Raw genomic sequence first — 16253 nt, 5'->3', positions numbered from 1 at the left:
GGCCCTGTCTACACTGGCAAGTTTCTGCGCAGAAAAGCAGCTTTCTGCGGTGTAACTCCTGAGGTGCACACACGGCCAAGCCACTTAGTGTGCAGAAACAGCGCAGTTGCAGCGCTTTAAAAAAACCACCCCAACGAGAGGCGTAGAGCTTTCTGCACCGGGGCTGCAGCGCTGCGGTGCCAATGTAGACATCATGGTCGATTACAGCGCTGCGATTAGCCTCCGGGAGGTGTCCCACAATGCCAGTTCTTGCCTCTCTGGTCATCGGTTTGAACTCTACTGCCCCGCCCTCAGGTGACCAACCACCATCTCCACCCCATAAATTCCTTTAAAATTTTGAAAGTCCCCTTCCTGTTTGCTCGGTTATGCATGCAGTGGTCTCAGTGCATCTTCCCAGGTGACCATGCCTGCTCCACGCACCGGGCAATCCCCCGTTTGGACCAATGCCAAGCTACTGGAGAGAGGAGGCTGTCCAGTCCCAGCGGCACTTCAGCCGTAGGAATTATTATACATACGGACAGATTTCACGATGCAAGACAGAAAGGGGCCATGACCAGGACACACTGCAGTGTAGGGTTAAAATGAGGAGCTGCAGAACACCTACCACAAGGCGTGGGAGGCAAACTGCTGCTCCGGTGCTGCGACCACGAGCTGCCAGTTCTACGAAGAGCTGGATGCGATACTTGGTGGTGACCCCACCTCCACTGCAAAGACCACTGTGGATACTTTGGTGGCTCACATGACAGTCAAGAGTGGAACGAGCCAGGACGAGGAAATCTTGGACGAGGAGTGGGAGGGAGACCCGGAGGCAGAGGATGACTTGGAGGCCAGAGATGCATGCAGCCAGGAGCTCTTTTCTACCCTGGAGGAGGATAGCTAGTCACAGCCAGGGATTTCCCTACAACCCCCGCCCCCGAATTTCTCCAACACCCATTCACCCCCAGTTTTGTGAACTAGTTGCATGCAGTGTTGCCAATGTAATGATTGTTTGGACATTTGAATTGAAATTTAAACACTAATACACACTTTAAAAGCATACACAGTGTATGATAAAATACGTGTATCTAAAAAAGTAGAATACATTTGAAAAGTATGAACATAGACTAGCTTCCTTATACAGCTGTTGTTTTTTACGACAATGTCAGTGCATTCATTTCGGTGATGTTGGCCAACTTAATAATTTCAAATTATGATTTGTAAGCAAAGTCTAAATGAGCTCTCCCTGACAGCTAGTGATGAGCTGGAGGCTGGGGGGAAAGGCTTCAGGAGCAGATTGTATTTACATCCACACCTAATCTACCTAGGTATCCAGCAAACAGAGCTGTGTTGCCCAAGCAATAGATTTTGGCTGGGGTTGGGTTACAAATCACTTGAATGGAGAGGGTTATGAAATGTTATTATTCTTATTGTACGAGTAAAGGGCAGTAGAACTGTACTTAGCCTGTGCTGATTGAGGGTATCAAGAGAGAGGGTGGGGACAGGTGTTTTGCTTGATGGTCTGCCTGAGTCACAAGTACGATCTGACCTGCCCCTCTCCACTGTTTAAAGACAGAGCTGAGTAGGTTCCATAGATAGTCTTTTGTTTTGTTAAGTGACCACTACAGTTGAAATCACTGATAATCAGGTCTAAGTGCTTAGAACTTTTGTGGGACAGTGTTTCTGTGGAAGAGATGGCCCAGTCTGCACTAGCAGCGAGGTTCCCCCACTGAGAGCTCAGCTGAAATCACTGAGAGCTGGATGGAACCTGAAGAGACCAACTTGTAGAGGTCACAGTGGCAGGTGACGGCGCAGGGCCATTGGCAACAGAGCGATGGAGTGAACGGTGGCACAACAAACAACAGTGGACAGAGCGAACAGTGAGCAGCTGGAGGAATGAGCAAGGTGCTTTTTGCCCCCCACCTCGGAGGTGAACTCATGTGAAAGCACCTCTGAACTCGGAGTCTCCACTGACCAAGGACAACACCGGTGAGTGTTAATGAGGCTGTTAAGAATGCTGGAGGCACACCACAGTTCATGTGAAAACACATGGCTGTGGCACCATACTTTCTATTTAGGCAAGAGATACCACACACTACAAACTGGAGGCCAATGTTAAGTTCATTATCACTTGTTCAGTTGGACCCCAAACAAATGGCTGCTTGTGCATTTGATGGAGCTGCACACTCCTCTGAAAGACACGACGGAGTACAAGCTTTGCTCAGAGAAAAGTGTAACGCTAATCTCTCCTATACACACTGCGGAGGCCATCTACTCCAACTAGTGCTAGTACAAGCTGCAGACTCCGCAAAAGACATTTAAAAAGCTAAAAATTTAATGTCTTCATTATATTCTTTTTTCAGCAAGAGTCTAAAAAGACTGAATATCTTGGAAAATATAGAAGAGACACTGGGACTGATGTTTAAATTAGTCCAACCTGGAAAAACCCTCTGGCTTTCTCATGAGAGATCCTTGGCTGTTGTCTTAAAATTACTCCAGCCGTTATTACTGACTTTGGAAAGTATCTACCAAGACGGGATGGATCTAAGTAGTGAGGCTGGTGGATTACTTTTGCTACTAAGTTCAGAGAAGACTATTGCCATTCTCTCTCTTGTAAGTCTACTGTTGAAACCACTTGGATCATTAAACAATGCCATCCAGGCATCTGCTGCAACAGGAGTAGATCTTTGTCTAGCAATAGAAGCTACATTTGGATCAATCAGAGAGTTATCCATTGAAAAAGTACTGAAAGAAGCAAGGGCTTCAGTCCAGAAGTTGACTAATGAAGGCATTTATATTGAATCCTTAAGTGATGAGGACAAGAAGTGTTTGTTAAGACAACTGAAAAAGTACACAGACTTGATTCTTAAAAATCTACAACAGCGACTTCTAGATTCTACTCAACCTCTATGTAGCTTTTACAGATCCCTGTCCTATAAAACACCAACAGTTGAGTGGAGTGAGGTACTACCAGCAATGGGCTTGCCATGTACTCAGGACAGAATGGAGAATTTGAACACAGAGTGGAATATCATACGACGAATGAATGAAGATTTGACTTCAACTTCTTTTTTATCATCACTAGTGGCACAACATGATCTTTGTGTTCTGTTTCCTGGGCTGAAAGAAGTAGGAATTCATCTCTTGCTACTCCCAGTCACAACAGCTACAGTTGAGTGTTCTTTTTCATCATTGAATAGAATTTTGGGTTCTGAAAGAAGTCGCCTTCTGCCTGATCATGTGAATGAACTAGTGAGCACATGAATGGAAGGAATGGAAGTACCAGACATATGAGAAGCCACTGAAGATGAATGCATTGCATTCAAGAAGTTCAGTAACAGAGTTGTGCAAAATTATAACAAGAAATCAAGAAGGATGTAGATGTAGTGCTTCACAGAAGGCTTGAGTACCAACTTTAATTTGTGTGATGATTTTAAAACATGAGTTAAATCTAATAAAATGGCCATGAAACATTTTTCAGATTTTACTATGGTGCCATATAGTCCACCTTCACCCTCACGGTCTCACCCCTCATCGGCCCTCACCCCCCCCGCCCCATAAATTCAAACACCCCCCTAATTTCAATTCCCGGGGAAAACACTGGTCACAGCTGTCGGATGTTGGCGAAGCGCAAACAGGAGAGGAGGCCCATGGTAAGTGGATTTGATTTTGGGAATCACTGAAGTGAGTTGTTGGGGGCAGAAGGGTTGTAGAAAGCAGGCTTGTATCCCACCTCATGCCTAGTCTGAGCATCAGGGGGCAGTGATGTGGAGCACGGCGGAGGGAGGCGTTGGGGCCCGCGGTTGCAGAGGACGCCTGCAGAGGTAGGTGCTAACGCAGCTGCGAATGGCCTGTCCCCCTGCCGAGAGCAATAGTGTAAAAAAAAATTGGGGGGGGGCACCGCTTTTTGGCACCCCCAAATCTTGGCGCCCTAGACGGCTGCCTAGTTCACCTAGTGGTTACATGGCCCTGGTCAGACCAAGGGTCCATCTAGCCCAGTATCCTGTTTTCCAACAGTGGCCAGTGCCAGGTGCCCCAGAGGGAATGAACAGAACAGGTAATCATCAAGTGATCCATCCCCTGTCACCCATTCCCAGCTTCTGGCAAACAGAGGCTAGGGACACCATCCCTGCCCATCCTGGCTAATAGCCATCGATGGACCTATCCTCCATGAATTTATCTAGCTCTTTTCTGAACCCAGTTATGGGCTTGGCCTTCACAACATCCTCTGGCAAGGGGTTCCACAGGTTGACTGTGCGTTGTGTGAAAAAAACCTTCCTTTTGTTTGTTTTAAACCTGCTGTCTATTAATTTCATTTGGTGCCCCCTAGTTCTTGTGTTATTAGAAGTAGTAAACAACACTTCCTTATCTACTTTCTCTATACCAGTCATGATTTTATAGACCTCAATCATATCTCCCCTTAGCCACCTCTTTTCCAAGCTGAAAAGTCCCAGTCTTATTAATCTCTCTTCCTACGGAAGCCGTTCCATACCCTTATCATTTTTGTTGCCCTTTTCTGAACCTTTTCCAATTCCAATATATCTATTTTGAAATGGGGCGACCATATCTGCACACAGTATTCAAGATGTGGGCGTACCATGGATTTATATAGAAGCAACATGATATTTTCTGTCCTATTATCTATCCCTTTCTTAATTATTCCCAGCATTCTGTTCGCTTTTTGACTGTCAGTGCACATCGAGTGGATGTTTTCAAAGAACTATCCATAATGATTCCAAGATCTCTTTCTTGAGTGGTAACAGCTAATTTAAACCCCAACATTTTACATGTGTAGTTGGGATTATGCTTTCCAATGTGCATTACTTTGCATTTATCAACACTGAATTTCATCTGTCATTTTGTTGCCCAGTCATCCAGTTTTGAGAGATCCTTTTGTAGCTCTTTGCAGTCTGCCTGGGTTTCAACTATCTTTAGTAATTTTGTATCATCTGCAGATTTTTCCACCTCACTGTTTACCCCTTTTTCCAGACCATTTATGAATATGCTTAATAGGACTGGTCCCAGAACTGACTCCTGGGGGACACCACGATTTACCTCTCTCGACTCTGAAAACTGACTGTTTATATCTACCCTTTGTTTCCTATCTTTTAACCAGTTACCAATCCATGAGAGCACCTTCCCTCTTATCCCATGACAGCTTACTTTGCGTAAGAGCCTTTGCTGAGGGACCTTGTCAAAGGCTTTCTGAAAATCTAAGTACACTATATCCACTGGATCCCCTTGGTCCACATGCTTGTTGACCCACTCAAAGAATTCTAGTAGATTGGTGAGGTATGATTTCCCTTTACTAAAACCATGTTGACTCTTCCTCAACAAATTATGTTCATCTATATATCTGACAATATTGTTCTTTATTACAGTTTCAACCAGTTTGCCCAAATACAGGATGTGGCCTGCAGGTCCCTTGTGTTACAGCCAAAAATATTCTAATATAAATCTATAAACCTATAATACCTGTTATAATAAAACAAATAGTCAAACTCACAAGAGAATTAGAAACCAGTAAGAAAAGCAAGCAAGCAGGCTAGCCCTATAGGCTGCAATGCCTCATATCCATCACAACTTTCTACCTCTGGATAAGAGATAGGGAAAAGTAGAGGATTGGGAAAGGTGAGAGGCAGCAAATTGTGTTGGGAATGTCCCCATCCATCACAACTTACTGCCCTGGGACTGTAGGTTGGGGAAAGGCAGAAGCAGCAAATTGTGACAGGGCAGCAAAGGAGAGGATACACAGATGTTAATAACTGCTACCAGAGGCAAATTGTACAGGCAATGTTAACTGGCATGGTGAGGAGCAGCGGGTAGCCCTGCGGGAGAAGGAGGGAGAACTGGAGGGTTTTTTCCTACAGCACAGGGATGCGTTAATTTGACTCTTCAAATAACCAGAGGAACCTGGTGGTACAGCACGGATAACTCCATGGTCCGGACTAAGGGAGCAGACTTCACAGCTCAGCCCAGCACGAGCAGACAGTGAACATGCTGTGGAGAAAAATGACCACATCTTACAAATAGCTTCCTGGATCAATCTCTGATCAGAGTGAACCCCACCCAAAGTCTGTGTCACCGTGAAATAGGTCCCCGGCCTCTCTGTAGGACCAGGAACCCATCACCCCCATGTCCCAAGTCTCTGTAGGCATCCAGTCTGCATGTCTCCTCTCTGTCCACTCAGTGACAGGGTGCCTATGCATAATGCCTCCTTAATGCTGAGAGGAGCTGCCTGTTCCTAGCGGAATGTGGTTCCCCGGAGAGGGAGGGTCTGGGCCAGTGCAATCCTTTTTATTTATTTATTTGGTTAATTTGCATAAAGGAAGAAACAATCATCCCATTTATTGATTGATTGATTAATTTGCATGAAGAGAGAAACAGAAAACACAATAAAAATATAAAAAGGAAAATGACTGACAGCTTGACTGAAATTACCGAATACCACCCGTCTCACAGGACAGCCAATAACATTATTCACTCACATAACTTCACAAAGCTGCCAAACTAGACTGTACAAAATCCGACACTATTACACAGACAGAACATGCTGGGGGAAGCCAGGCCCTACAACAGCAATTCCCCGCCCCAGGGCAGGACAGTCAGGGTGCCCCTAGAAAGGGATGGCTGAGGTTTACCATGCTACTTTTTATCCTCTGGGTAACACATTAGAACCCACTCTGAGTACGTTGTGGCGTTGTTTCATCTAGTTAACTTTTTTATCTTAATTTTTATTTAAAAAATACATAATTCTCCCATCTGCCCTGGGACCTTTTAAATCACCGGGCCCCTGGGCAATTGCCCCGCCCGTCCTTGGCGGGCCTGGGGGATGAGGATACAATAAATAATAATAACAGACAGAGACACAGGCCAGACCCAGTGCAAATGTTCTCCCTAGGACCCAGGAGGCGCCGGGAGGAGCCATTCCCGGGGTCACGCAGCCTGGCAGCAGGAAGCGGATTGCTGTCGCTGCAGTGACTCTGTTGCGCTGCAACCCACGTTGCTTGCAAGACCCCAGGACCTCGGCTGCTGCCGCTGGGGCCCCCAGAGCCCTGGCTGCAGACGGGGGAGGAACATTCCCGCTGCTCCCCGAGAGACTCTCTCAGTGCAGAGACCCCAGCCTGTCCCGCCTTCCATCACCCCCACCTTACTGGGACCCAGAGCCCTGCTTCTAGGCAGAGCCCCATGTGGAGAGAAGGTGAGACCGGCGCCCATCCTCCCTCCCCAGGGAGCGCTGCTCCCGGAGCAGCCTGTCTGCAGGGGCAAGGGGATGCCCCAAGCTGCTCCCAGCTGGGCTGGCTGCGAGTCCCTGCACTGGGCAAAGGAAAGCTGGCTGCCAGCTCCCGTGGTTTGCAGTGAGTGTGAGGGACATGTTGGGATCCAGAGGCAGGGTGGGAGCCAGCACCTGAAGGAAACTGAAGACGGGCTGGGCGGTCCGAGAACCGCAGGGCATTGAGGGGTGAACGGGGATGTGTGAGGGGGCAGGATGGGGCCATGGGGATGTGGGGCTGCTGAAGGGACGCTGAGAGAATACACAGGAATCGGGGCGGGGGAGGGTTCAGGGCAACAGAGCTGGAATAGAGGGAAACTCTGAGTGGGGGGATAAAGGGAAGGAAGAGGGGATGTGGGGAGAGGGGACTGTGGGGAGGCTGGAGGTAGAATATGAGAGCAAGTGGAGACAGCTGAGGAAGGGAGAGCTAGAGAGTGGGGAGAAGGGAGAGGGATGGTGAGAGATACAATGGCAGATCCACCAGCCCATGGGGTAGGAGAGGGAGAGGGGGCTGCCCTGCCCAGCAGCCAGTGGGGAATCTTTTCCCCTAGAAATGGTCAAACAAGCATTGGAGATGGCTGGGCAGGGGAATTCCCCTTAAGGGCTCAGAATTTACAAGGCAAATATCCCCCCTCCCCACCATACACACTCTACTCCCAATTTAGTCTTTGATATTTTTAAGACAATGTCGTTATTTGGGGGTCTGACTCCTGAATGTTAAATGTTTAGGGTTGACAGGACTGAACCGGGCCCTGTTCTGATTGCTCTGCAGGATTCTGGGTCATACCAGAGTCACTGAGAGCAACAGCAGGCAAGGAGTCCAACTGGTATTTAATTTGGGGTTTTTTCTGTTCAGTTCGGGTTCAGTCAGTAAAACAAAACTTTGGTTCAGGTTTGGTTCCGGGTCACATACGAAATCCCTGTTTGAACTGGTTCTCTGGTTCCAGCGTGAGTCCAGATAGCAAATGAGATCAGCATTGGCCTGACTGTCTCTGGGGGCTGCAGGGACAGCACAGGGAGGCTCAGTCATTAGCTGCCCCCAGCAGAGAGTTCTGGTAATTGCTAAGGCAGAGGAGGCTGGTGTCAGTCTCTCTTTGTGCTCAGGATACTGGAGCCCTGGAGCTAGCTGGGCTTCCTGGGGTAGATGCTGCTGCCTCCATTGTGATCTGGGAGCTCGGGCTGAGCAGCTGCTGCTGCCCAGCGGCGCCTGTGCTGGGACAGACCATCACTAACACTCCCTCTATGCCCAGCCGAGGGGGGACTTTCTGCTGTGACTGGAACCAGTCCCCTAGGGCAGCCCCGGGCTGTGCTGCCACCAGCTCCTGAGCTGGAGACTCCAGGTGATGAGAGAGAATTTGGAGAAAGTGCTGGGGCCGGACAGGAAAGTGACTCCACAAGCGGCCCCTCCTCACTCCATCTCTGCTCCCTGTGTGTCCTTGACTCCCAGAACTGCTGCCCTCACTGATGCAGCCAGGCTCACATTCCTGTTAGCAGTGGCAGTAGCTAATGGAGAGGAAACACCCACAGGAATGGCAGGACAGTAACCAGTTCTTCCATGCCAAAGGGGGAGTGGAGAGACAGAAAAGGGCAGCAGGAGCAATAGCTGGGGAGGGAAGTTCCCTGGTCCCAGTCTTGCCCAGCCCCATTCCCTGCAGCACCCCGGGGCAGATTGACTTTCCTGGGACAAGGTGAGGAGCAGAGAGAGGAAAAGCCAGTTCCTGCCTCTGCCTAGTCCCCATGATGCTGGGGGAATGTGCTGCCCTGGGAAGGAATCCTTACCCAGCGAGGTCAGGGGAGGTGTCAGGGGAGATCCCACAAAGTTACTCCTTTGATTCTGCTCCTTTCTAGCATTTGGCTCAGAGACTCTGTTCCAGGAAGGTTTAAAAATGTCTTGTAGGTTTAGTCCCGGTGGGAGGGGTCAGGTCTGTGTTGTAATAATGTAGCTGAGGGTTTTCCCAGCATGGCAGAGTCTAGAGTGTCTGTCTGCAAGGAAAGAGCCTGGGAGGAATCAGGATGTGAAATGGACTAACGCTAATTCAGAAACCTCCCCAATTGACCTTCTCACCCTGACAGGCTGCAGAATAACAACCCCGTTTGTTAGGGGGCTTATTCCTTCACCCACTTACTTCCCTGGTCCTTCTCGCATGAACAGAGAGCAACAATACCCGAAGTCCAAAGGTGCGAACAATTCAATGTTTATTGGGGTGAACTTCCAGCAAGCATGATTCCAGTTTCCTTCCTTAGTGTCCCCCTTTCCAGCTCTGACACCACAGAGCCTTATACCTGTGTCCCTGTTCCCATTCCTGCCCTTAGCCAAACATGATTCCAATTTCCCCACCCCCATTCCCTGTTCCCATTTCCCCCTTTAGCAAAACATGATTCCAGTTTCCCCACCCCCATTCCCATTTCCCCCATCCACCCACCCACTTCCTGATTGACTGCAGACTATACAGTAAAACTTGAGTTCTGCTTAGCTATACCTTAACCAATCATTTTCCTGAAATTTAACTAACCAATCCTAACATGTTGTAACATGATTATTTAACCAATTATATCCCACCACCTTAATTAGTTTACACCCAGCAAAATTAATTATATAGCAGACAGAAACAATCACAGAACCAGACAGAGATTATACAGATAAACAATAGGGAAATCGGGACTACAGTGAAAGAACAAACACAGAAGTGAGGATTTCACATCCCAGGTATTGATAAGTGAGTTCTTGCCAGACAGGATGCTATCAAGCTAAGTTTCCTTTTACATCTTCTAGGCACTTCCCTTTCTCTGCAGGCGATAGGCATTATCAGGACCTAACAGCCCAATAGCACCTTCTTTCAATGTGACTAGGTTGGAATGTGAGGATGTGACCTTTCGCTTCCCAGCTTATGGCTGCCTCTGCTGCTTAGCCAAAGGCCTTAGCCTAAGAACAGGGCCTCAGACTGTCACAGTAAGAGAAGGCCCTTACACCCGCAGACAGTGATTTTGATTCTTTCTTTTATACCTCTATAACTAGCCAAGTGATAAGAATACACCTAAATTCTTAGAGTATAGGCCTTTACAGACAGGCCTGAATATCTATATCCTAACACCGTTTTGCTCTAGATCTTCCCATCTTCCTAGGGAACAGGGCAGGGAAATGGCTGTGGTGAATCCTGCTCAGGTGGGGATGTTTGGAGGAGCTGCTGGGGAGGGTTGTTGTAGAGGGGGCAGGGCAGGAAATACACAGGTTGAGGCAGGGAGGGGGACTGGGTGTGTTAAACCTGCTGGGAAACATGAACAGGCCCATTGGGGGATGGGGTGAAAATTCTCCCATTTCTGAAACCGGAAACAAGCCCCTGGACAGGGCTGGGAAAACAGACCAGAGTGCTGAAGCCTGAACCCACTAGTCAGACACTGCGGTGAAATACAAAGGGAAGGTGCTGGGTTTCCTGTTCCCTGTGTGGAGCTCTGTTTCCCACATCAGCCTGTGCCTAATAGTTGGGTGGCAAATGAGATTAAACCCTGCCCTCCTCCGTCTGCTGGGAGGGACAAGGAGCTCTCACCTTCTCTCTGTTCTGTGGAGCCTCCTGGCCACTGTGAGCAGGATGGGGGTGGGATTCTGGTCCTCCCAGAGCTGTTCTATTTTTGTGCTTCTTCCCCCATGAATAGTGGGATTGTGGCTGGGGCAGCAGGTACTGAGTGGGGAGCACCTGTTGTTGCAGATGCCGGTGACCTTTGAGGAGGTGGCTGTGTACTTCACTGCCGGGCAGGGGGCTCTGCTGGACCCCGGTCAGAGAGCCCTCTACAGGGACGTCATGCAGGAGAATTATGAGACGGTGACCTCTCTGGGTAAGGATTCCTGTCCCCTCAGCGATTTGAAGCCATGGGACCTGCATTTCTGAATCTGGTCAGGTTCTTCCCTCGTCAGTTTGATTAGAGGGGAATGGCTTGCACAGTCCACAGCTCCAGTGTGTGAGAGCCGTTCACTCCATACCCCCTTCAGTGGGATAGGGGAGTCATAGACCTAATGGACATGCTAATATATCCCCATCCCTCCATCTGTAATGGGGGCAGAAGCAGCATATCATCCTATCTGTATTAATTCTCACTCACACACAGGATCTCTGTGCACCTCCCTTCCTGGGATGAGCTCCATGTGTGGGGAGGGCTCTGGGCGTTTAGACATAGGGAGGGGTTTAACACCAGAGCTGAACACCTCAGCAAGTCCCCCAGAGCCCACAGATACTGAGAACTCCTAGTGAGGGTGTGACAACTCCCCCTCCCCCAGACATCTGCCTCTCCCAAGGGGAATCCGTGACCACATGCCCATCTGTTCAGATCCCACAACCCCCCAGCAAATTATGGGGTCAGTTTAAACTCAAGATGGTGTCCTTTGCAACAAACACTGCCCCAATCCTCATTGCACTTGGATCATGCCTGATTTCATCCCCTGAGCAGGACTCCCCATTCCCAAACCTGACTTGATCGCCCGTCTGGAAGCAGGGGAAGAGCCGTGGGTCCCAGATCTGCAGGACTCCGAGGAAAGGAAGATCCCAAGAGGCATCCGCACAGGTGGGGAGTCAATGACACTGACACAAACTATAAGGCAAATGAAGGGAAAAGCTGAAAATCCCAAAAATGTGGTGTGAGCCCCCCTCAGTTCTGCCTCATCTCACCCAGGTCTGGTGCGGTCAGCAGCTGTGTTCCCTGTAAGCTGAGCGTTTGGATGGCTGCCCAGGAGAGATTCAAATGCTGCCCAGCTGATTAGCAGAGAGCGCACATCTGGCAGCATGTGTTCAGGTGCCCATCCCCCCACGTTGCTCTGTCCTGCAGCTGCTCCCAGGACCCTCCTGTTGGCTTTGCAGAGTCTGGGAGGGGGGCAAATAGGGTGCTGATGTCAGGGTGTCCCTCTCCCCCCGCCCCTGTACCCCATCTCTGTAGAGCAGGGGACACAGACTGGCTCAGGACTTGGAGCTGCTGCGGTGAACAGTGAGTGCCTTTCTTAAAGAGACAGTGCACTGTTTCTGAGATTTCCCCGGAGGCAGCTCACACAGTCTCTGTCTGTCTCTCACACACTTTCTCACACACACCCCCAACACATACTTGTATTATTGTTGTTGTTACTTTTTGGCACTTCCTGCAATGCACATATATTCTCTGTAATTTTATTCTTTCTAAGTGTGTTATGTTAAGTGTTTTCATAATTTTTATTTCTCGTACACTTACATTTAATTCTTCGAGTAGTGAGTTCTAAAATGCCTAACCTGTTCTGGCTGGAATAATTATCCCTATGGTAACTTTTTAAAAATATACATTACATCTAGGTTTTTTGTTTCTACTGGTGACACACATCCACACATACCTCGGTGCACATAACAAAATTTATTCCGCACATGTATGGAAAAAATTAGAGGGAACATTGGTCAGCAGGTGTCACATCATCATGACAGATATCGCTTATGGCTTCCCACCCATCCTGTTAGCTGTCAGGAGTTTTCTCCCTGACTTCACTTCCCTCTCAGTGTTTGGATGGGATATGGAGACAGAATCCAGTTTCGCAGTCTTCCAACAGTTACTGCATTGTGTTTTCCCTCTTTGCTTTTCACTTTTGTCTTTCTGCTAACCCAGGCAATGAATCCTGTCATGATTCTTTCTCTCTCCCAGCAGATGATGTGAAAATGAGTGAGAATGAGGAGGGGAATCCACAGCAGGAAGGTCCTGAGCAAGTGGACCTGCAGGGGAACTTTTTGAGAAGAGCTGAAGAGAACTTTTCCCAATGCTTGGAACAGAGAAGAGCCTGGAGTAATTGTCACAGGTCAGAGAGGAAGCTGGAAAACCACCCAGGGAAGAAAGTGCATGATTCCTTTGAATGTGGGGGAGGAGACCAGGATTCCAAAGAAACCACAACCCAGCAGACAAATCCCAAAGAAAAGAAACCTTATCAATGCTTAGAATGTGGAAAAAGCTTCAATTGGAGCTCAAATCTTACTGCCCATTGGAGACTGCACATGGGAGAGAAACCGTATAAATGCCTTGAGTGTGGGAAAAGCTTCAGTCAGTGCTCAGGCCTTATTAGGCATGGAAGAATCCATACAGGAGAGGGACCACATAAATGTCTTGAGTGTGGGAAAAGTTTCGGTGCACCATCAGCCCTTATTGTACATCAGAGAACCCATACGGGAGAGAAACCCTATAAATGCCTTGAGTGTGGGAAACACTTCAGTCAGCGCTCAGGCCTTAATAGCCATAGGAGAATCCATACAGGAGAGGGACCACATAAATGCCTTTTGTGTGGGAAAAGTTTCAGTGGACCATCAGTCCTTATAATACATCAGAGAACCCACACAGGAGAGAAACCGTTTAAATGCTCGCACTGTGGGAAAAGTTTCAGTCAGCGCTCACATCTTACTTGCCATGGGAGAATCCACACTGGAGAGGGACCATATAAATGCTTGGACTGTGGGAAAAGTTTCAGTGGACCATCAGCCGTTATTGCACATAAGAGGACCCACACAGGAGAGAAACCCTATAAATGCTTGGATTGTGGAAAAAGCTTCAGTGTGAGCTCAGGTCTTATTATCCATAGGAGAATCCACACGGGAGAGAAACCGTATAAATGTCTTGACTGTGGAAAAAGTTTCAGTGTATCATCAGTCCTTATTACACATCAGAGAACCCACACGGGAGAGAAACCCTATAAATGCTTGGACTGTGGGAAAAGCTTCAGTCAGCGCTCAGGCCTTATTAGCCATGGGAAAATCCATACGGGAGAGGGACCATATAAATGCCTTCAGTGTGGGAAAAGTTGCAGTGCACCATCAGCCCTTATTACACATCAGAGAACCCACATGGGAGAGAAACCCTATAAATGCTTTCAGTGTGGGAAAAGTTTCAGTGCACCATCAGCCCTTATTGTACATCAGAGAACCCACACAGGAGAGAAACCTTATAAATGCTTGGACTGTGAGAAAAGCTTCAGTCAGAGCTCAAATCTTACTGCCCATCGGAGACTGCACACAGGAGAGAGACCCTGTAAATGATTGGACTGTGGGTAGAATTTCAATGGGCCATCAGCCCTTATTTCATATCAGAAAACCCACACAGGAGAGAAACCCATATAAATGCCTCCACTGTAGGAAAAGTTTTATTCAAAGATCAAACCTTGCTTCACATCAGACGATCCACATAAGAGAGAGAACCCATAAATGTTTGATTGTGGGGAAAAGCTTCAATAAGTGCAGGGAAAGATTCAACCTGAGCTCACACATTATTCCCCATCGCATAATTCACAGAAGAAAGAGCTTGAATGTGGGGGAAGCTTTATTTGGTGCTCACACGGCATCAAGCATCAGCAAATCCACACAGGGAGGAGCCCTCTCAGATGTCTTTAGCATGGAAAAAGCGTCCGTTGGAGCTAACACCACATTGGACATCAGAGACTCCTCCACACAGGAGAGAAATTCTCTCAGTGCCCTGACTAGGGTTGGCCTTAGTAAAAACTCCATTTCCTAATTCCCACACACATCAGAGGCATTTGGCTCTCAGGTATCCATCTGCCCATCTTTGGGGGCAGGTTCCAGCAGCAGCTGACCCTGAGCTGATCAGCGACACTCTGGCTTTGTCTGGTCTAAGCAAACCACAGGTAGAGAAGGAGAAGTCCCAATTAGCCCTGTGATGGGTTGCCCCCCCGATCTGGGGATGCCACCTGATGTACTGGGGTTCCACTGAGCCCCCCTGTTCCACCAGACAGGTCCCCCTCACTCTGCCCTGCCAAGCCATGCTTTCCAGCCTACACTGGCAAACACACAGGTAGGGCCACATCCTCCTGCAGAAAGACACTGACACTGAGATAATGTCTGCACAGGAAGACCCAGCTCGGGAAGTGCCCAGCACTCGTGTGCACATCACCATAGGAGTTCAAACCCAAAGTTTGCATTGTCTTGCGCTGCACAGCAAACTGTGCAATGTAAGCTCATTGATCGCCCCCTCCCTCGATGTGGAGGAAGATATGCACAGATTCTTGCCCCCCCCAGTTATGGATTCCACAAACTGGGTTTAAGGTAAACAAAATGAGTTTATTAACTATAAACATAGATTTTAAGTAATAATAAGGGATAGCAAACAGATCAAAGCAGATTACTGAGCAAATAAAACAAACACACAAACTAATTATTCGCAGGCCAGACCCCTTTCCACCCTGGGCCCAATCCTTTCTCCCTGAGCCTAGTTTCAGGTGTTCACTGCAGTCATCTTGGGTGGGGATCTCCTCTAGAGAAACAGAGATGGACTGACTTTGATTACCTCACTCCCCAGCCATAAATAGGATTTACATAAGGTGGGAAAGCTTTTTTTCCCAGTCTTATACCCAACCTCTTTTTGTGGAAAAATACAAGCATTCCAACATGGGGTTTAGTACCAGGTGACATGACCACATGACCCTGCAGTGTTAAAACAGACTTGAACCAAAGTTATCCCAGGAAACTTCTCAGGAAGGTGAGAGATCAGCATTTTCAAAGTTCCATTTTTCCTCCTAATCGCCCATTGATTAGCCAGCCAGGCTGGTTGCATTTTGTTTGATAGGCGTTTCCCAGGTGCAAACACTTCTGTAAATGATACATAGTCAATATTCCTAACTTCAAATACAGAAATAATGTGATTACATGCATACAAATTAGATAATCGTAATCAGTACATCATAACCTTTCCGATGATACCTTACATGATCCATTTTGCTTAAACATATTTTAGTTATGCCATATTCATATCATAGCAATATCTTTATGAAGATTATTAGGGCGTAGTGCCACAAGCCCCTTCTCCCTGCTGCAGCCCTGGCTGCTGAATGGATGGGCCTTCCTGCCTCCTGCTAACCTGCTGGAGGAAGAAAGAGAAACTTCTCCAGAAGCTCCCTCTGCCTGGATGAATTCCCACCCACTCCCTTCCCTTCCCTTCTCAGATGTGATGTCCTTTCCATGAAGACTAGGAGAGTGATATCTGGGCCAGGCCCCACAATCACTGTGGA

The 16253-nt window shown here is 48.0% G+C and overlaps 1 protein-coding gene across 1 annotated transcript; it reads left to right on the top strand.

Annotated features, from left to right (window-relative positions):
• Window positions 1-6928: 6928 nt before the first annotated feature.
• On the top strand, window positions 6929-15820 carry LOC141998712 (uncharacterized). The gene is made up of 4 exons (XM_074971676.1): window positions 6929-7177; window positions 10954-11080; window positions 11690-11803; window positions 12899-15820. Exons 2-4 carry the CDS (start codon window positions 10954-10956, stop codon window positions 14269-14271), a joined length of 1614 nt encoding a protein of 537 aa, XP_074827777.1. The 5' UTR covers window positions 6929-7177; the 3' UTR covers window positions 14272-15820.
• The last annotated feature ends 433 nt before the right edge of the window (window positions 15821-16253 follow it).

The sequence above is a fragment of the Natator depressus genome, chromosome 14 (assembly GCF_965152275.1).
Source record: "Natator depressus isolate rNatDep1 chromosome 14, rNatDep2.hap1, whole genome shotgun sequence".
Lineage (NCBI taxonomy): Eukaryota > Metazoa > Chordata > Testudines > Cheloniidae > Natator > Natator depressus.
Note: the sequence above shows the minus strand (reverse complement) of the source record. Positions and strands in the feature narration are given on the sequence as shown.